Consider the following 21,155-nt stretch of genomic DNA (forward strand, 5'->3'; position numbering starts at 1 on the left):
TTGCAGTTCTTTTAGACAGGAACAATTGTGGGTCAGAGTTTTTGACTGTGGAATGGCAACTCCATCCCTCCACTTGATGCCCTGTCTTTCTACTGGAGGTAGATCTACAAGTTCCCTCTCCCCTCTGTTGGGCATTTCATCTAAGGTCCCTCCCTTTGAGTCCTGAGAGTCTCTTACCTCCCAGAGCTCTTGCACCTTCTAGAGGGTGCCCCCACCTCCTACGCTTGCATATTCCCATTTATTCTGCTAGTCCTCGGGGCTTCACTCCTGTCCTCCCTTCCCACTACCTGATCATGTTCCCCTTTTCCCTCCCCTCTCTCACCCAGATCCCTCTCTCCCTCTGCCACCTCCCCCCCCCCCCCCCGCCTGATTGCTAGTCTATAAGAATTATTATGTTGCTGCCCTTTGCAGAGCTGTTTCATCAGACTTACTTTCTCTATTTACCATTTTGGGGAGCTCTGTAGACCAGGCTGGCCTCTCCCTCAAGTGCTGGGTTTAGTGATGTGTCCCCCACACCACACCGCCCTTGACCTTTACTTTCATTTTTCTAGCCTACTCCTGTAGGATCAGTTCATGTAGATTCTGGTGCATCTGCAATAACTCGAGAAAGCCACACACACAGGGATCGACCGTCACAACAACAACCTCTTAGAAATCAGGTATGTGTTAGTTTTTAGTTGTTTTTAACATCCCCCTTCTCTATAGCTAAAACCCAGATGTGGAATTCAGAAAAAAATAACTGATTTAGTATGACATTGGAACGACTGTCAGAGTAGGAGTAAATGCACCGAGAAGAGAGAGGCACATAACTAAAGAATCTGCGCCTGAGCTGGGTAGTAATTGTGCACGCCTTTGATCCCATTACTCAGGAGGCAGAGGCACACAGATCTCTGTGAGTTCAAGGTCAGCCTGGTCTTCAGAGTGAGTTCCAGGACAACTAGGTGCTACACAGAGAAACCGTGTTCAGAGAGAGAGAGAGAGAGAGAGAGAAAGAGAAAAGAAAGTGGGCCTGACCGTGCAGGAATATGTCATTGGCTTTTAATGTCAGCATTAGGTAGAAGCAGAACAGATTTCCCGTCTACACCCACAAAAAAAGAAAGAAGAACAGACTCTGGGCCTTAGGGACTATTCTGATTTTCAGGAGATCTGATCATTAACTGTGAATTAGGATCTAAGATCTGAAGGACTGCTGGGCATGCAGACAGACCACTTGCTATGCTCAAGGTCCTTTCTGCAGTTGGAGCTTGTGCCATTTGTACTTTTGTTTACTGATAAGAAGGATGGGGATTGTCTTTTAAGCTGACCTGGTATAAAATGCAACCTGTGCACAGATACCCAGGTTGATTTGGAAATTGTATTAAGATGCCTTAAAGGCATCAGGTGTAGAGAGTGTTTTCCTGGTATGTACAAGGCCATGGTTCAGGGTCTGGCACAGCCACCAAAAAAAGGTGTTTAGAGCCCAATATGACGGGACGTGTTTTTAAACACAGTACTTTTAAATTAAGATTGCTACAAGTAGAGACCAGTGTAGACTATATAGCAGTAGTCTTGTCTCAAAAAGCCAAAATAAATAAGTAAATAAGTAAGTCTTCACACTTTCCTCCCCGAGGAAGGGAAAGTGAGAAAATCAATGAGAAGCAGTGGTACAAAATAGTAACAGAAGTAGTGTTGGGAATTCTGAGTGATGTTTTCTGAAACAGTCTATAATGAGGTTTCAGTTTTATAATAAACAAAATGTATAGAGAGCCATGGGGTAGTGGCTGCATGCCTTTAGGCACGGTGCTTTGAAGGCAGATCTCTGCGTCCACGGCCGGCCTGGTCTACAGAGTGAGTTCCAAGACAGCCAGGGCTACACAGAGAAACTCTGTCTCAAAAAACCAAGGGAGAAAAAATAAAAAGAAGAATGTATAGAAAGAGAAAAGAGATAAAAGTGAAACCATAGTTATTGTATCTTTGCCCATTTTTTAGTAATGGTTTAAATTAGTGTATGACATAATGACTTTCATTAAGACAGGTCTGTACATGCGCTTGGTTGTGCTTTGTTCAGCTGCCCCTGTCACCCACTTTTCCTCCTCTTCTCTTCCAGTTTCTGTTTTCACACAAATACCCACTGTTTTTAAACTTAAGATTGTCCTTGTGAGAGAAAATGGGACAATTTTGTCTCCTGCCGCCATTGCCCTGTCCTGTTCCTCCCTTCAGTAGTCAGTCTCCTTATTTGTTCCCACTTTCATGTTCATGTTTCATGCTGTGGCTTGTCAGGGGCAGCACTGGCTGGCAGACCTAATGGCCTCAGGGATAAGCAGAGAGCTCTTGTTTCCAAAGATCTGACAAATAGATAAGCCATGTAACCAGGTACCTGTAACTCAAGGCACAGTAGAGAAGAAATAAAAAGTAAGACCTCTTGGGATTGGTTTGTTTGGGTTTTTTGTTTGTTTGTTTGTTTGTGACACGGTCTGTGTAGACAAGACCCGACTTAAACACACAGAGATCTGCTGAGCGCTGGGATTAAAGACATGGTCCACCATGCGCAGTCTCATTGGGAATCAGAAGGAAACATTTCTTCTAGCATGACATTGTTTCACAGGGAGGGGAAAAGCTGCAATCGGAATGTTCTTGGAAGAAGTAGAGATGAACAAGATAGTGTAAGCAGAAAGAGCATGACCGACAATGTTGTGTATCTAATAAAGAAGCCCCAGGGATTGAGGCTACAAAAGTAGGAAGTCTCCAAAATGCTGGGATTAACTTGGGCAGGTTAGTGGGCTGTAAAACAGGAGGCTGATGATGAGGAAATTCAATTTAAACCTTTTTTTTTTTTTTTTTAACTTGGCCGTTGATACTAAGACCAATGAGAAGGCGGTAGATGTTTGAAGGAGAGATAGCGAGATAGCTCAAACGCTGAAGTACAAATGCAAGGACATGTTTTGTGATGCTGAGCTGTTAGTGGCATTTATAATCTCAGGCAGGCAGGACAGGTAGAGCCGAGGGTCCTTCGTGCTCACTGATCAGCCAGCTGGTGGAAACCATCAGGTCCCAGTGAGAGACATGTCTCAAAAAGCAAGACAGCTGACTCCTGAGGCCATGCCCTCAAAGATCGTCCTCCTGCATCCACTAGTACACATACATGTACCTGTGCTCATATAAACACAAGCACCATAAACACAAAACATTTCAACCCTGACCTGTACATCTGGATTAGATGTAGAGCACCTGTTCAGGCCATTCACAGTCTTGTGTTCAGTCATCCACATACATGTGAGTATAAGTGTCCATTTCCACCCTCTACTTTCTATTCTGTTTACATTATTTTTTTATTTACTCTTTGTTCTAGAGATCAACCTGAGGACCTTAGACAAGTTTGCTACTAGTGAGCTACATTCTTAGTGCAAGCCCTGTTTTTTTCCTTTTCATTTTTATGTGATTTAAAACAAATGCAAAAACAACTTTTATGGAGAGGAGTTATAGCTCAGTTGGTAAAGTGTTTGCCCTGCAAGTACGAGAACCTGAGTAGTATCCCCAGGACACATGTGAAGAGCATACAGAGCCTATGTGGGAAAAAGCAGAAGACTGTTAATGAGGAAAGATGACCCAGTAATTAGGAGTACTTGCTGCACTTCCAGAGGACCCAAGTCGGGTTCCTTAAAACAAAACAAAACAGAAAACCTGGGCATGGTAGCAGGCACACACCTGTAATCCCAGAAGTGTGGAGACTAAGACAAGCAGTTCCCTGGGGCTCACTAAGCAGCCAGCCTCTCCTACATGATGAGTTCCAGGCCACTGAGAGACCTTCTCCCATTAATAAATATAGGAAAGAAAGAAAGAGAGAGAGAGAGAGAGAGAGAGAGAGAGAGAGAGAGAGAGAGAGAGAGAGAGACACACAGACGGGGAGGGAGGCCACTGAGAGACCTTCTCAAGTAAATAAATAAATAAATAAATAAATAAATAAATAAATAAAGTGGATGGCCACTGGGGAACAACACCAAGGTTGACCTCTGGCCACATGTATATGTGTACATAAATGTTTACACATGCACACACCTAACAAAACAAGCAGAATAAAACCATAATTTATGGGAGAAGTAATGTTTTGTGTATATATCATAAAACCCTAAAGAATGCTAACTGGCCAGTAAATGGACTTTTTAAATGTTTTATTGGCATGTATTAGTTATGCATGATGATTGGTTTCATTGTGACTTTTTATGTGTTAATATAATGTGTTTTGTTCACATTTATCACTCATCACCCTCTCCCTCCCTCTGCTCTCCCGCTGATCCTTTCCTCTTCTCAACTAGTTTCTCTTCTTTCATACTGCACTTTCAAAGATGTACTTACTTTATATGTGTGTATGTATGTATGCATGTATGCGTGCGTGAGCTTGGGTAATATATAAAATATGTATATGCACACACATACACAATACACACACATCATGTATGTGCAGATGCAGGAGACAAGAGCATTAGTTCCCCCTGAATTGGAGTGACAGGCAATTGTGAGCTGTCCAATGTGAGTGCTGAACCCTTGGGACCTCTGGAGGAGCAGCAAGTGCTCTAACTGCTGAGCCATCTCTCCAATCCCCTTCAGATATTTTAAGTATTTAAATCTTGGGAAGCTGAACACTGTTGTGGCACACACCTGAAGCAGGGGCATCATGAGTTTGAGGCCAACCTGGAGTTACATAATGAGACCTAATTCTACATAATAGCTTAAGAAGTTGAATAGTCTATTTAAACTTTATTAAATTAGTTGTATATCTTCTAATGTTAGAAAAACATTGAATCAATTGTCTAGCCATCTGATAATGTCACTGGGTTTATAACATGGTATAATTTGTTATTTACTGCAGTCTTATTTTGGAAAACTTACCATTTGAATATCTATCAACAGAAATTATTGGAAGGGAAACATCAACGCAGTGCATTCTCTAATCCCAGCCACACAGGTCACTGGTGGGGTGATGGTATGCCAGTTCAAGATCAACCTAAGCAACTTAACAAAACCCCGCAGGGAAGGAATATTTATAATAGTTTCAACTCTCTTGTGGTGCTGTTAACATGAAACCCAAACCCCACTTGTAGAAATTACATAGCAAGCAAGTCACTACAGCTACCTTCTTATTGAGCCTCCTCATCCCCCAAAGGAAATAACAGCAAATCTGACAAGAATCTTTTACAGTACTGCCATTATCTATGTGACCTAACAGTCTGTTAATAATGACAAGTAAATTGTAGCTTTATAGGAAATGTCTGTTAAGTCACTTATCAATGAACTTTAAACAGTTCTTATCAGTGAAATCCTTAGAGGGAAATCGTATGGAGCCTTAAGCTGTAGAATACACATTTATAGTCACCAGCATTTCTGAGATAAGTTCCTTACCTAGTGTCCATGTAGAGGAGCAATGCTCTATCCCAACCCCTGCTGTTACAGATATTAGCAGCTATCAAAACTTTAATTACTGACTCTTCATTACTTCCTCTCAAACTGCTCATTTTTCACCTTTTAAAGCTTTAGGACTGTTGTCCAGCTGTGAGACCTGATGGCAGTACCTCCTCAGCCATCTGGCTCAGGGCAGAAGGTACCTAATACAGACTACAGAACAAAAAGTCACACATAAGTGAGGGCAGACTAGTATGAGACCTTAAACAACAAACAGGTAAAGAAGACATGAGGACAGCCTGAATGGCAGCAAAAATATAAACAGTATGAAGAGTTTTAACTTTTTTGAGATCCTATTTTTGCTGAATAAATATCTGCCTTTTGCTTTCTAAAATGAAAGTAAATTAGTAAATTGTTTCTAATTCCAAATTAAATACTATAGGCTCCAGGAATCAGAAGCTTTATGTTTGCTTACTTGTTCCTAGCATGTGAGTCTTCTTTAAAAAGATATTTTGGGGGCTAAAGAGGGGCTTCAGTGGTGAACATCACTGGCTGCTCTGCCAAAAGTCCTAGATTCAGTTTCCAGGATCCACATGGTGACTCCCAACCATTTGTAACTCCAGTTCCAGCATGTCTACCACCTTCTGATCTTCATAGGCACATGGTACACATACACACATGTAGGCAAAACACTCATACATATAAAACAAATCTTCGCCGGGCGGTGGTGGTGCACGCCTTTAATCCCAGCACTTGGGAGGCAGAGGCAGGCGGATTGCTGAGTTCGAGGCCAGCCTGGTCTACAGAGTGAGTTCCAGGACAGCCAGGGCTACACAGAGAAACCCTGTCTCAAAAAACCAAAATAAATAAATAAATAAATAAATAAATAAGTAAATAAATAATAAAAAAATAAACAAATCTACAAACACTTTTAGTAAGTAAAATATTTTTAAAACTTAAAACTACTTTTGCCCATTCATTTAGATATGAAAGCATATTCCAGCCACTATTCATCTTAGTAAATCTCTTGTTAGTTAGATATGGTGTTTCATGCCTATAATCTCAACACTTGAAGAATTGGTATGAATTTCATACCAATCAGGGTTACCAGAATAAGACAGACCCTGGTCTCAAAAAATGGAGGAGGAGGAGGGATGTCGAAAGAAGAAAAAGTAAGTCTTATGGACATTAAACTTGAGAGTAGTAAGCTACCTGCCCATTTAAGGAAGTGACACTTTCTTGGTTCCTCATGGGAAGACTTTTATCTGCTTAGTTATTTAATCAATGAGATTATGACTGTTTGCTCAGTATCTTTTAACTTTTGGAATCTGACCTGCTTAGTGGCTGCTAAAATCACATTAATGTGGAAGCTGAAAGGTGACTCCCAGCTTTTGGTTGGCTCCCTCTCTACTCTTGGTCAGTACAGGTTTTCTTTCAGCTGATGTGTTGGTTCATTAGTGGAAATGAATGCTGTCACAGAACTATTTCTCAGTGCTTTGCAGCAGTTGTTAATGTCAACTTCCATACAGAAACCCCGAAGGAACATTAATGTACTGGATTTTGTTGTTGTTTTCTGTTGCTTTACCTTTCCTTCCATATCTTGCTGTCATGCTTCCTAATGCCTAAGCAGACTGCATCATCAGAGCGCAGAGGAGAGTGGGAAATCCAGCCCAGCCGGCAGACCAATACCTCATACCTGACGTCTCACTTGGCCGCAGACCGCCATGGGGGTTCAGTACAGGTACCTACTGTCTTCCTGGTCTTCTTAGCCTGGCTAGTAGAACGTTGGCTTGCTCTTGCAGTTTGGGCTCCATTCAAATGAATGCTTACAGCGGGGGTGAGTTGCTTCTGTTTAACTGATTATCTCAGTGCTGATTTTCTCTCTATGTAGACCTTGGTAAAAACCATTTTGGGGGATAACTGCTACTTTTTTTGTCATTGACTTAAGAGCATCTATGTGATTTCTGCATTGATTAACCTGCCCTACAATCTTGGTCTACTCATGATCTGCAGAATAGCATCAAGGTAAAAGTGTGTCAGTATCTAAGTTGTGAAGTCCAGAAACTTGAAAGTGGAGCCTTCTAGTACTAGAGGTCTGCATGTGTAGCTCAGCTGATGGTGATAGATTATTTAGCACCTAATAGCCTGCCAATATTGATTGCAGGGATTTCCCGAGTGGATACCCAAGAAGTTGAACTGTTTCCTTTTTTCTCTCTGGAATAAATTTGGTCTTGGAAATTGTTTCTGTTTTTATTTAGGCTAGCCTGAATTTTTCTTCTCTTTGTAGTACCAGGAACATCTTCGGTCTCATCAGTTTTCTTATATATAACTTTTAAAGTCATAACCAGAAAAAAAAATACAGCTGAATATTTTTCTCATGCTGATGACCTACTAGTAGAACCATAGAAATAAACTTCCTTCATGTGAATAAACCTTAATAGGCCTGATCTTCTAGAATATGCTTTTATAAGAAAGGACTCACTGATAGTCTCTTTATTCATAGGAAGTGAACACACATTTAGCCCTATAGAGTACTTCATAGAAACATGAATGTAGAATAATGAATTGACACAGATTTGCTTTTATCTCTTCCTGAAGCAGTGGTAAAGGAGTGTGATGGCACAGGCAGGATCGAGTCCAGCCTGGTCTGAACATTGTGTAACAAGCCAGCCAAGACTACATAGAGAGACCTTGTCTCAAAAAAATAAAAAGATAAAATAATTGTTTAGAGGTACAAGTCCATAGAAAGGTGAAGAAAACGGTAATGGCAACAAAACATTGGAAGTTGAAAAGCAGATTAAATAATAATTAATCAAATTTTAAAAATTGAAACAGTCTATTCACCCTGGCATTCCTCAAAAGCCTCAAGAATTGGCTTTTAAGTTGAGGAGTAAAACAAGCAGGGCATATGCTAAAAAAGATTGGTTGAGGGCTGGAGAGATGGCTCAGTGGTTAAGAGCGCCGGCTGCTCTTCCAGAGGACCCAGGTTCAATTCCCAGCACCCACATGGTAGGAAGCTCACAACTGTGTGTAGCTCTAGTTCCAGAGGATCTGATGCCCTCATGAAGACCTACATGTAGGTAAACACCAATGCACATAAAATAAAAATAAATAAGCAAACAGCAACAACAAAAAATAGTTGAAAGTCTAAGAAGGCAGAGATCCTGCATGTTGTTTCTTCACCAGAGACCAAATCTCTATTTGGAGAGGGGAAGTGGGGGTCAGTCCATCCCATCTGATTCTGTATTTGCTCCCACACCTACCTTCCTACCCTCCCCAACAAGTCTCACCTTGTTTCAGGGGCAGCATCAGCCAGGACCTGAGACAGTCTTGATAATTGAAGACATGACATTCTGTGACAAACAGGTGGCTGGCGTATTGTTTAGCTATGATACTTCACACCAGAAATGCTGAGTGGCCAATACTGAAATAAAAAACTCAGTGGCAGAGCTGGAGAGACGCTCAGCAGTCAGCAGTGCTTGTTGCCTTTGCAAAGAACCCAGATTTGGTTCCCAGCACCCACATGACAACTCAGAACCATCTGTAACTCCAGTTTTAGGATCTAACACCCTCTTCTGCTTCCATAGGCACGAGGTGCACACGTGATGCCCAGACATACAAATAATACAAAAGAAACTGACCCACTGTCCTAGTTTGTTTTCTTTGATAAACACCATGACCTGAAACTTGGGGAGAGAAAAGGGTTTATTTCTCTTTCATCTTAGTCTCTGAGGGAGGCAGGAACTATAAAGCAGAGAGAGACCATGAACAAACATCGTGTACTGTCTGGCTTGCTCAGTGTGCTTTTTTTGTACAACCCAGGATGACCTGCCCACCGTGACCTGGGCCTTCCCACAGCAGTCAGTCAAGTTGAGGCTCTCTTGCCAGATCACTCCTTGCTTGTGTCAAGTTGACAAAAAATTAACTGGCATACCAGTACTGGACAGATACACATAAATATTTAAAAACATACATTTTTGTAAGATGTTTTTATTAGTATAAATTACATAGAATTGGCTTTATTGTGATATTTTTATATGTTATATAATGATTCACCACCCATAACCCTCTGTATTTCTCTTACTCTGCAGACCCCTTATTAACAATTACTCTAGTGCTCTTACTCTTCAGTGTGTGTGTGTGTGTGTGCACACGCGTGCTCGCGCGCGTGTACACCAGTGAATTTAATTACAACTACTTACAGGAGCACGGGCAATTGACTGTTGCCTACAACACTGAAAGCAGTGTCTCTTCCCACACCACATTGTCTATTAATCCTCAAGGATGGATGGAGGCTTCTGCATCCACTACTTCTGATAGGAACAGATAATCAAGTGTTATCAGGCACCTGAAGAAAACTTTAATTAGAAAGGAACCAAAAGCAAACTACAGCAGAAGAACAGTCTCTGCCGGGCAGTGGTGGCTCACGTCTTCAATTCCAGCACTTGAAGGCAGAGCAGGTGGATTTCTGAGTTTGAGGCCAGCCTGGTCTACAGAGTGAGTTCCAGGACAGCCAGGGCTACACAGAGAAACCCTGTCTGGGGGAGGGGGCAATATTTTAAAGAAAAAGAGATCAGAGCTGGAGAAGTGACTTGGTAGTTAGGAACACTTCCTGCTACTCTGGAGGACCTAGGTTCAAATCCCATCGCCAACGTGACAGCCCACGACTGTTTGTATCTCCAGTTCAAGAGGATCTAATGACCTCTTCTGAAACAGAACATACTTAGTCCACAGATGTATATGCAGATGAAGTACCCATATCCATAAATAAAATAAAAATTTTGGAAACAGAGCTCTTAGAAATTAAGACAAATTGAGGGGTTGGGTCACACCTTTAATCCCAGCATTAGGAGACAGCAGCCTGTGGTCTCTGTGAGTTCAAGGCCAGCCTGGCTTATAGAGCAAGATCCAGGACAGCCAGGGGTAAAACCATGTCTTGAAAAACCAGAGAGACGAAGGAAGAGGAGGAGAGATTGATTAAAACAATACAATTTAAAATCCAGTCAGATTGGAATATAAAATTAAGAAAGTATGGGGGCTGGAGAGATGGCTCAGTGGTTAAGAGCACTGACTGCTCTTCTAGAGGACCTGAGTTCAATTCCCAGCAACCACATGGTGGCTCACAACCATCTGTAATGGGATCTGATGACCTCTTCTGATGTTGTCTGAAGACAGCTACAGTTTTCTCACATTCATAAAATAAATAAATACATCTTTAAAAATAAAACTAGAGCAAAAAAGAAATATACAAAAAAAATTTGAAGAAAAGCCGAGGAACATTCCAGATCTTGTTAATGGATGATAGAACCACACCATGGTTTATTCTCGTGAGACTAGAACACTAACGACAAAAACAAAAGCTTCAAGCTTCCAGAAAGTCACAAAGAAAGAATCAGGAATTAATCTTGTGGGTTTAGATTTCTAAATAAGAGTAGAAGCCAGAAATTAGTGAAAACTATCTCCAAAAATCTGAGGAATGATTTCCAACCTAGAATTCTTTACTCAGCCAAACTACCAGTCATATGTGAATAGCAAAAAGATAGTTTTTGAAACTCAGTATTCTTGGAGACAGCAAGATAGCTCAACAGTTAAAGGGACCACCAAGGTTTGATGACTTGTTCTCAGAAAGAGAGAACTGACTCCTAAAAATTGTCTCCAAACTTCCACATATTTGCAGAGTCTTACCCTCATAGAAAGTACACACATAACATATGTTTTTAAGAGAGAAAGTACTTAGAAGGAAAGTAAGGCCACTGAGAAGACGAGTGTGGAATTTTTTTTTTTTTTGGTTTTTCGAGACAGGGTTTCTCTGTGTAGCCCTGGCTGTCCTGGAACTCACTCTGTAGACCAGGCTGGCCTCGAACTCAGAAATCCACCTGTCTCACCTGTCTCTGCCTCCCAAGTGCTGGGATTAAAGGCGTGCGCCACCACCGCCCGGTGAGTGTGGACTTTTAAAGACTGTTGCCATGACCCTAGTTTGTTGTTTTGTTTTAACCAACTTAAAATTTCTATGCTTTATAAACCTTTTCGTATGAATCCACACAGGATGTATGTTATCAATATGTGTGAAAATAAGAAAGAAGCATATATTGGACTTAGGGATCAAGACATCCAACCCAACAAAGAAAAGAGACTCACCAGTATAATGAAAAGTTATCGATGCCTTGGGTGACACCTGTTGCCAGTACAGAAACCTAGAGTCATGAGTTTGGGGAGCTATATCATCAAAATGATGAAAATCTAGGATACTGTGATATGTCATAATATTTAAGTAGGTGGCAGACCTAGCTCAGTGTATTCTGCTTGTCTAGCATGTTAATAATTTTGGGTTCAGTCACAGGTACTGCAATAAATAATGAATGAATGAGCAAATTAGACTTTGGACATAATTAATCATTTGATATAGTAATTAAGTTAGTATATAAAATTGTTTTTTTAACTTGTTTACAATTATGTTTTAGAAATTGTGTGTCTATATGTATATATATCACATATTAGTGTGCCCAGAGAGGACAGAAAAGGGCTCAAGATCCCCTCGAATTAAATGCAGCTTTGAGCTACTAGACATGGGTGGGCGCTCAGGACTGAAATCAGGTCCTTAGGAGGAGCAGCAAGTGCTCTTAACTGCTGCACTCTCTCTCCAGACAAACTTCGGGTTTTTGAGACAGAAGTGAATATAGTCCTGTCTGGCCTTGTACTTATTATGAAGCCAAGACTATCTTTGACCCCCTAATTTTCCCACATCCACATCTTGCATAATGCAATTACAGACATATGCTACCACACTTGGCCAAGCATATGCTTTCTAGTACAACAGATGTCCATGTGTTTTCTTTGTTTTTTTTTTTGTTGGCTTTCTTGTTTTCTGTTTAGCAGACAGGATCTCACTATAGTTCTGGCTGTCGTGATCTCACTGTGTAGACCAGATTGTCCTGGAACACACAGAGATCTGCTTGTCCACCACACCTGCCTCCTGAGTGCTAAGATTAAAGGCATTGACCACTATGCCTGCTTTGGTTTTCTTTTTTTTCCCTAATGCAGGATCTCTCTGTGTTTTCCACACTAGCCTTCAGGTTGCAGTCATCTGACCTCAGCCTTGAGCACTGGCATTGCTGAGGTGCACTACTGATGTCTGCATTATTTCACTCTGCAGAGGTGTCTGGTGAAGTCATGTTGTATGTAACCTGTATACTCTGTGACATCATCTCTCTCTGAGGGCAAATTGCCAAGATGAAGAGCATTTGTCTTATTTAAGTTTGAACATTCTGGTTCCAACCAATTTAGTGAGCAGAACACCATAGTTTTCATCTTTCTAATATTTCCACAGATCTTCTGCTTGTACAGGCCTAAGTTCCAGAAGACAAAACACAAAAGTGTTCTTCCAAAAGATTACTTTGAAGTTGTTCAAATTAAAGTATATTGGCAAGTTTTAGACATCTCTATAACCAAATAAGGGCAGCGTGACTTGAGAATTAACAGCCGAAGCCGGGCGGTGGTGGCGCACGCCTTTAATCCCAGCACTTGGGAGGCAGAGGCAGGTGGATTTCTGAGTTGGAGGCCAGCCTGGTCTACAGAGTGAGTTCCAGGACAGCCAGGACTACACAGAGAAACCCTGTCTCGAGAAACCAAAATAAAAAAAAAAAAAAAAAAAAAGAACAGCCGAGGCTGGTGGAGAGTTGGCTCAGTGGTTAAGAGCAGTGGCTCAGACAACCCAGGTTCAATCATCAGAACCCACATGGCAACTCAGAACTGTCTCCATCTCCAGTTGCAGAGCATCTAAAACATCATATACAAGCATGTAGAACACCGTTATACATCAAATCAGTTTTAAAAAAGAGCAGCTGAAGCATCAATCACTTTAGTACCTAATATCTTTCCTCAGTGACTTTTTAAAGATTTATTTCATTTTCTTTTTGAGTACACTGTAACTGTCTTCAGACACACCAAAAGAGGATATCAGATCCATAACAGATGGTTGTGAGCCACCATGTGGTTGCTGGGAACTGAACTCAGAACCTCTGGAAGAGCAGTCAGGGCTCCTAAGCAATGGGACATCTCTCCAGCCCCCTCAGTGATATTTTGAAAACTAGGTATTATTATTCAATTTTGTGAGATTTCTACAAGGGATATTAGCAATAGTATGTGTGTATGTGTGTATGTGTGTGTGTGTATGAATATATGTCTATATGTATACATATATATTGAATATGTGTTTATATATTCATTCATATATATATGAATAGTACATTTTCTTGGTTTTCCTCATAGATAGTCTTACCTGGTTTTGTATAGCCTAAAAAACAATGTTGTGACTAAAGGTAATATGGTTACAGCAAAATAAATCCAGGCCTCTGGAAGAGCAGTTAGTGCTCTTACTGCTCAGCCATCTCTCCAGCCCCTACAAGGAAATATTTTAAGATGACTGCTTTCATAGTGTGAGCCAGTTACCAATGTTAACAGTAGTTTATGATAGAACATATGTCCACAGGAATTGTAGGAGAACTGAAGCAATCTACAGAATGAGGTTCTCAATCAAGTTAACCTTCTCTGCCTTTCTTATGTGCTGGGCTTCCTCTAACTTCTATTTTGAAATTTTCAAGTCTACAGAAAAGTTGGGAATACCCTTAACGTAGATTAACAATTTGTTACGGTTCTGCCGCATTTACTGTAGTTTTCTGTGCTTGCATGTGTGTGTATGTCTGCCTGTGTACGTATTTGCTTTTCAGGCCTTTTGAAAGTTAGGACAGTATATTTTAGCTCCATACACTTCCACCTACAGCTTCTCAGAACAAAGATATGCTTTCATGTAAGCAGTGACAACTTTGTTTTCTCCAAGAAAATAATCTGACAATACCTAACAACCCAAATTCTGGTTGTCCTTAAAATTTTATAGTATTCAGAATCTAACCAAGAGTCCTGCACTCCATTGGTTGTTTACCTCGTCCATCTCTTTCAATCCTTTCATCTTTCCCTGTTTTGTTTGTTTATTTTGGTTGTTTTGTCGATCTTACTCTGTAGCCTAGGCTAACCCACATCTCACTGTTTAACCCAAGCTAGCCTCCAACTCATATCAATCCTCCTGTTTTAGCCTCCTGAGTCCTAGTAATATTAGGTGTTTCCCACCCTGCATAACTCCTTAGTCTCCTTGTTCCTCTGCATGAATGTAAGGGCACCACATGTGTGCCTGGTGCTCTCAAGGTTAGAAGACGTCAAATGCCCTGGAACTGGAGTTATGGATGCATGTGTCCTCATTATAGACACCAGGAACTGAACCTAAATCCTCTGCAAATACTACTGAGTCATCTCTCCATCCCTTTAATCCCTCTAAATCAGTATCAGTCCCCAGGGATTTTTTAAGGTCTTTTTAATATGGTTCTTTTTGAAAAGTCCAAGTCAGCTGTCTTATACAATTCTGGGTTTGTCCAATTTTTGAAATTGTGACTAGATTCAGAAGAAACCTGTTTTCAGAGAGAGGAAAATACTGTGTTGTATACTATCCATAAGGTTAGGCTGTCCACTAATCAGAGATACTAAATTTGATCACTAGCAGAAAATTGAGTCTTCCTCAGGTAAGTCCAGGTTTAATGTAGGCTCCTCCTTTCCCCATTACCATATTTTATTATTGTGATTTTCTCCATCATGTCTTACTAACTAGAGAAAAGTTGGGCATGATGTTCCAGACCTGTCATAACCTACCTCTATGGATACTGAGTCAGGAGCAGTGTGAGAAATTTATATAGTACTATAAGTTTATATAGGTTAGGATACATATATAGTGGGTACCATGCCAGGTCGACAGCATAAGATTCTTGTCTCAAAAATAGTAGGTAGATTCTCTTAGTCTGTCCCCAAAGTAGTGGACATTTCCTTCCACTTTCCTTTTTAGGTTAATTTAGGAAATCTTGGAAGATTAGCTGCTAGAAAAAAAAAAAAAAAACAAACAAACCTCTGGCTTGAGGCAAATAAGAGTATCAGGTGAGCATTTTTGAGCCATTAGTATGCGTGGCTCTGGGCTGAATACACTGTGCTTATCTTGCATGGTTAGCCCAATAGGATGGGCATTACTGTTACCCCATTCTACAAGTTAGAAAACTGAGGTATAGAAAGGTCAAAGATCTTTCCTGGGCATCCATAGTTAGAGTCCAACCTCATGGCTGTCAGATTTTAGAACATGGTTCTTACTTCCTATTTTGTTTTTTTACTTCCTCCAGTATTGTATAAAGGTATCATACCCAGTTCTGTCCCGGTCATCACTTTATAAGCCTCACATCGGTCTGTAAGAACATCTCAAATAGATGAAGTTATTTACCCAGTAGCATAAGCTGTCTGGACCATTTACCCTGTTTTGTGGTTCTCTCCCATGTTTCAGCCAAGATCTTTAACAGCAGACTGGTTTGCGCTGGGTCCCTTTTCCTACTCTCCAGCACCCACATAAGCAGGGATCATGTGCTGAAAATGAAAGCAGGTGGCAGAAGCAGCTGCACAACAAGACAAGCCTGATCGGGTCCACACTAACCAGATGACAGGAGTGGGAGAGAGCCTTCATTGACAGTTTGGGGACCATCAGTGAGCAGTGGGATGACAGTGAACCTGAAATAAAGGCCATTGAAATAAGACTTGTTTTCCAAGGGAAGTTTGTCCTTACCGTCCCCCCTCTCACCAGAGAGGGTGTAGCAGTCTTGTTTGAGTAACTTCAAACCAGTGCTGAAATCTTTGAAGAAATTTCTCAAAGAAAGTGTGATTATTTATGGTTTCTAGTGCCCACTCTTGGTTTCCTTTTCAGAATATTTTAAAGCCATTATTACCTAAACTATATAATTATATATTAAAACAAACAGAGTAGTAGAATTTACCCACCATGATCCAGAAGGCAGAATGAGTTAATCTTTAGACGTTAGCTGCACACTTTTTTCATACAGAGCTATGCACAGTTTTGAAAAATGAAAGAATCTGTGGACAGACAGACAGAAGCTGTACATGCATACAGACCCTGACTTAACCCTTGGTTAAGTCACTTTGTAGAGTTCTCATCCATTAAAAGAGAGTAACTAGTGCTGAGGGGCAGCACGATGGCACCGTCGGTAAGTGACGGCTCACCCAGCCTGAGGTCCTGAGTTCAGCTGCCAGGGAACACATAGTAGCAGGCGAGAGCCACCTCCCCCAGGCTGTCCTCCAAGCTCCACATGCACACGGTGGCACTTGACACTGCCCCTTCACACTTACTTACACATCAGTAGGACTGGCTTTGGTGTAAGTGATTGAGCCAGGGAGGTAGGTCAGCTGATGAAGCTGCCAGCATGGGGGCCTCAGCTGGAGCCTGGAACCTGTGCCTTATGTTCTGTTGGTGGTGTTCGGTGGGGTTGTTTTTTTTTTTTTTGGTCGTTTGTTTCATTATCCCCAAGACTCCTAGCGGTAGCTTCCCTTGTAATCCCAGTGCTGGGAAAGCGCAGGCTCAGGAATCTCTGGGTTTCACAGGCCAGTGTAGCCTAATCAGCAACCTGCATGTCCCAGTGAAAGACCCGGACCAAAGTAAAGGAGAAAGAACACACACGAACACACACACACGAACACGAACACACACACACGAACACGAACACACACACACGAACACACACACGAACACACACACATGAACACACATACACGAACACACATACACACACGAACACACATACACACACGAACACACACACACGAACATACACACGAACACACACACGAACACACATACACACAAACACACACACATGAACACACATACACACACGAACACACACACGAATACACACACACATGAACACACACGAACACACACACACACGAACACACACACACGAACACACAGAAATGATTGTGACATGATAAGTAAGAGGTTTGTAAGGATCAGTCTATACATACAGAGGAGCAGAGTGCTAGCCACGAGGCAGGCGTTCAGTGTGAAGGTCCTTGTCAGTGACTGTGTCATGGAGCTAAATGCTCTGACATGATGTAGGTCTAGGAACCCGTTCTAAATCAGGACATTGTTCCCTTAACCCAAGTAAACACACATGCTACACCCCACCTGGCTAGTACTTTGAGGCCTAACCTCTCTTAATCTTCTCTGGTTGAAGCAGGCGCTTCATGTGACCATGTTGTTTATTGAAGTCTGTCTCTGTTTCAGGTGGTTAGCTCAACCAATGGAGAGCTGAATGTTGATGACCCCACTGGAGCTCACTCCAACGCACCGATCACAGCTCATGCCGAAGTGGAGGTTGTGGAGGAAGCTAAGTATGTTCATCTTTCAAAGGGGTTGTCTTGTCTTTAAAAGGGTTGTCTCCTCATGGGCTGGAAACATCTGACTCCTCTGTGTGCTGCTCAGCATGATCTGGATTCTTCATGCTTATGTCCATGGTTTCTTCTTCTGACCATTTTATTTTCGCATGGTGCATTAAGGTGGCTGCCGCCCTTTTTAGCTCCTATTTCCATTTTTTGAGTCTGTCGAAGGCAAAAGACACAGTGAACTAAAGAACGATGCAGTAAAAGCCACAGTAGACAGTAGCCATGAGTTTCTTAGATGCCCTGGAGCTTCTTGCTCCCTATGGTTACAGAGACAAAAATGTTAAACTGTAACCGTTCCAGATGGATGGTCCTGAATAAAAGGGTTTGGCAGACATTTTGCTGTCTTTCAGTCTGGGCTCAGCAAAACTAAGTACATCACGCAAAACATTTGTGCTTGTAAATACAAGATTCTTGGGACAGCAAAGAAATAACCCTAATTCCAAGGAAGCAAGGCAGTTCCTCACTTCTGCTTCTCTTGCATGCATGTGTCTTGCTGTGCTCTCCCACTAGCCCCTTGGTGCTTTCTGCATGGTCTGTGCCTAAACTCTTGACATTCTGGGCTGGAAGGTGATGCTGACTCTGCTGTACATGAAGCATTTCTACCACTTGAATTTTTTCTCTGTCCCAAACTCAGATCCAAGTTTAAACACCAAGAAATATTATCAGGTCGGGAAAGCTGAAGAGACACGAGTCAGTATCTCCTGCCAATCCTGACCTTTCTATGAAGCTCTCTGAGGACATTCAGTGTCCAAATGTTTTCTCTGGGGCAAGCAATATATTTTAGCACAAACGAGGACATCTTGCACCTCTGGGCATCAGTCAGGGTCACCACGAATTGTGGTTTTCTTCGAGATGTACTTTGCCTGGTATATTCCTGCCCATCTCTTTGGTGAGCTCACTTGGCCTTTAAAAGGTCTTTTCCTGCTTAGCAGGTTACAAAATCGAATAATGACTTCAGTTTTATCTTGTTGATACCTGTAGACAGGGTTGGCTGGGAAGGTAATGCCAGCAGGAGACTATTTTTAGTAATTAAACATGGTCCTTTCTTCTCAGGAGCTTTGGAGATTTTAATGGTACTTTTAAATTTTTTCTGTCATTCTTCATAAATTTTATGATATTCCCACTTTCTGGATGCTCGCCCTTGGCTGCACTCTGGAATCACCTAGAATATGTTAGAAAATACAGAAACTTCTGCATGGCCGGTATTTGAGGCTAATTTATTAATGCCTGGCCTGATAATGAAGATATTTAAAAGATCAGGGAGCTCTAATGTGCAGCCAAGATTGGAAACTACCACATTCTGCATGCTCTGATCTTGAAAGAGAGCCCACGCCTCTTCCCACCCCACCCCACCCCACCCCAATCTCAGATTTGTGTCTGTTCCTTTTAGACATTAAGATCTGACTCTAATTCAAATGAACTTTAGTATTGGGCCCTAAATCGATTTCTACTTTGGACTGTTTCATTTCGTTTTGGGTAAATGTGTAATGTACTGTGTATGTGAGTGTGGTGTTTTGTCCAGTGTGAAAGATGGAAGTCACCCATACAGAAAGAGCTCAACCTTCTGTGTTCTGTTGTCACATTCTAAACACTAGAATATTAGAGAGGTCAATTTCTTCCCGTTTAGCAGACAGGACCACACTATACTTAGGCCTTCTGGAAACTAAAAGAGAGTAGTTATCTTTGACCAAATGTCACTCAGACCCTGTGCTTGGGGCGTTTTGTATACTGGTTCTGGTAGTGATTTCCTGAGCTGCCAATCCACCTTTTCTAGGGAAGTGTCAGGGCTCAGCCATGTGTCTGTGGTATATGTATGTTGGTATGTATGGAGTCGGGACACAGTAGCCATATATTCACTAGCTGATTTAATGGAAAAGTCAAAGCTAGAGAGACCTAAGGTGTCCCAAAGAACCACTCACTGCACAAGGCTATGGTGCCATTTGTTCCTGGAGCCCGTTGATAGGATAAGGAGGGCCGTTGCCTATATTGAAGTTAAACTCAAGTGCAAGGAAAGTATGAAATTTTTACCTCCAAGCTTATGATTTTAAGTTCCTTTTCCCAGCTTGTTTTGTGTAAAGGCAGAACAGAAACACAGGATGATGGCTTTTGATCCGTGTAAAAAAAAAAAAGTAGTCACTTGACTTCCCCTTTCTTCTAGCTACAGGACACTTTTTTGAAATGTGGTTGAAGGAATAGTGAGGGCAAATGATTTTTAGATTGATTTTTTTTTTTTTAAATCAATGCTTTTGCTGTATCTTGACAATTGTGGGCCCTATTTCTCCTGAGAATTAGTGTAATTAGAATTTAGGTCATTCTTTGGTGGTTATACCCAAGCAGTGTATCAACTCATCTAATAGGATAAAAGTATCTCATAAACTTTTCCTCCCTCTAAGACCACCTCAGTGCTAGTTTTGCAGTAGGGAAGTTGCTGTGCATTGTGGAAGACCTGGTACGGGAACCATGTGGTTCACAAGCCAGAGTCCTTTGCTCCTTCCCCTGCTGCCTCCCTGGAAAGCCCCCCTGAGGCTTCCACCAGCTCTTTTTGTTTTGCATTCCCCTGAGATCCAGCTCCCACATTGATGTTTCTGTCAGGCTTCTGCCCCTTTCTTAAATGTGAAGACCAAGTGGCTCCATCAGCTGGGGGAACTAAACACAGACACATATGCATGTGTGCATGGCTCACAGGGAGTCACTTCCCTCTCACCTGTGGACTAATACCTCTCTCTCTCTCTCTCTCTCTCTCTCTCTCTCTCTCTCCCTCTCCCTCTCCCTCTCCCTCTCCCTCTCCCTCTCCCTCTCTCCCTCCCCCTCTCTCCCTCCCCCTCTCACTCTCTCTCTCCCTATGTTTTTCTCTATATACTCTGTAGCTGCCTGAAAATGCTCAACCTGTGGTGAGTCCCTCTCTCCAGTCCACACGAAAGGGGAGTGGACCAGACTAGACTAGCCTGGGATTGGCCGAGCCTTAGAAATACTGAATGGATCCATATGCTTTCTTACCCTTAGCCACCAGACTAGGGAAGCTAGGTCACAAGGTGGGACGGGGCAGGCCTTGAACCCAGAGATCAGTCCTTTCCTCCTTTTCTGTCAAACCCACCTCATTTATCACTGCACCCTCTTACCAAAAACAGTATCTCACAATATCCAAACTTAACTCATTTTTTTTAAGTTGAATGATCTTCTTTCCAAATTTTTGTCCCCACATTATGACTAGAACTATCAGGAGGGACCAAGGTTAGAAAGATAAGATTTTAGATGTTTTTATAGCCATGAAACAATGTTATCATCAGGTAATTAATTTCACCTTTAGCCACTTGTTTTGTAACATGGACATAGGCTGGAGGAATCCCTAAGTTCCTGTTGAGTTTCTTGTTGATTTTGGTTAGTTTCTTCATTTATTCTAAGAGTCTCTAAAAAAGGAGACCAGCTTGAGGGAAAGGTGTACATTTTGTTGTTGATTGGAA

At 41.7% G+C, this 21,155-nt stretch overlaps 1 protein-coding gene across 7 annotated transcripts in view; it reads left to right on the forward strand.

The window, feature by feature from the left end:
• Csnk1g1 (casein kinase 1 gamma 1) overlaps positions 1–21,155 on the forward strand; it is a 129,278-nt gene that overhangs the window by 99,427 nt on the left and 8,696 nt on the right. For 2 of the 7 annotated variants that reach the window (XM_076925825.1, XM_076925832.1), the window contains 4 exons: positions 552–659; positions 7,007–7,117; positions 17,537–17,643; positions 20,562–20,585. In XM_076925825.1, coding sequence (XP_076781940.1) covers positions 552–659; positions 7,007–7,117; positions 17,537–17,643; positions 20,562–20,585 — 350 coding nt within the window. The remainder of the gene's footprint in view (positions 1–551; positions 660–7,006; positions 7,118–17,536; positions 17,644–20,561; positions 20,586–21,155) is intronic. The other 5 variants (XM_076925827.1, XM_076925826.1, XM_076925828.1 and 2 more) reach the window with 5 other exon arrangements.

The sequence above is a fragment of the Arvicanthis niloticus genome, chromosome 26, assembly GCF_011762505.2.
Source record: "Arvicanthis niloticus isolate mArvNil1 chromosome 26, mArvNil1.pat.X, whole genome shotgun sequence".
NCBI lineage: Eukaryota > Metazoa > Chordata > Mammalia > Rodentia > Muridae > Arvicanthis > Arvicanthis niloticus.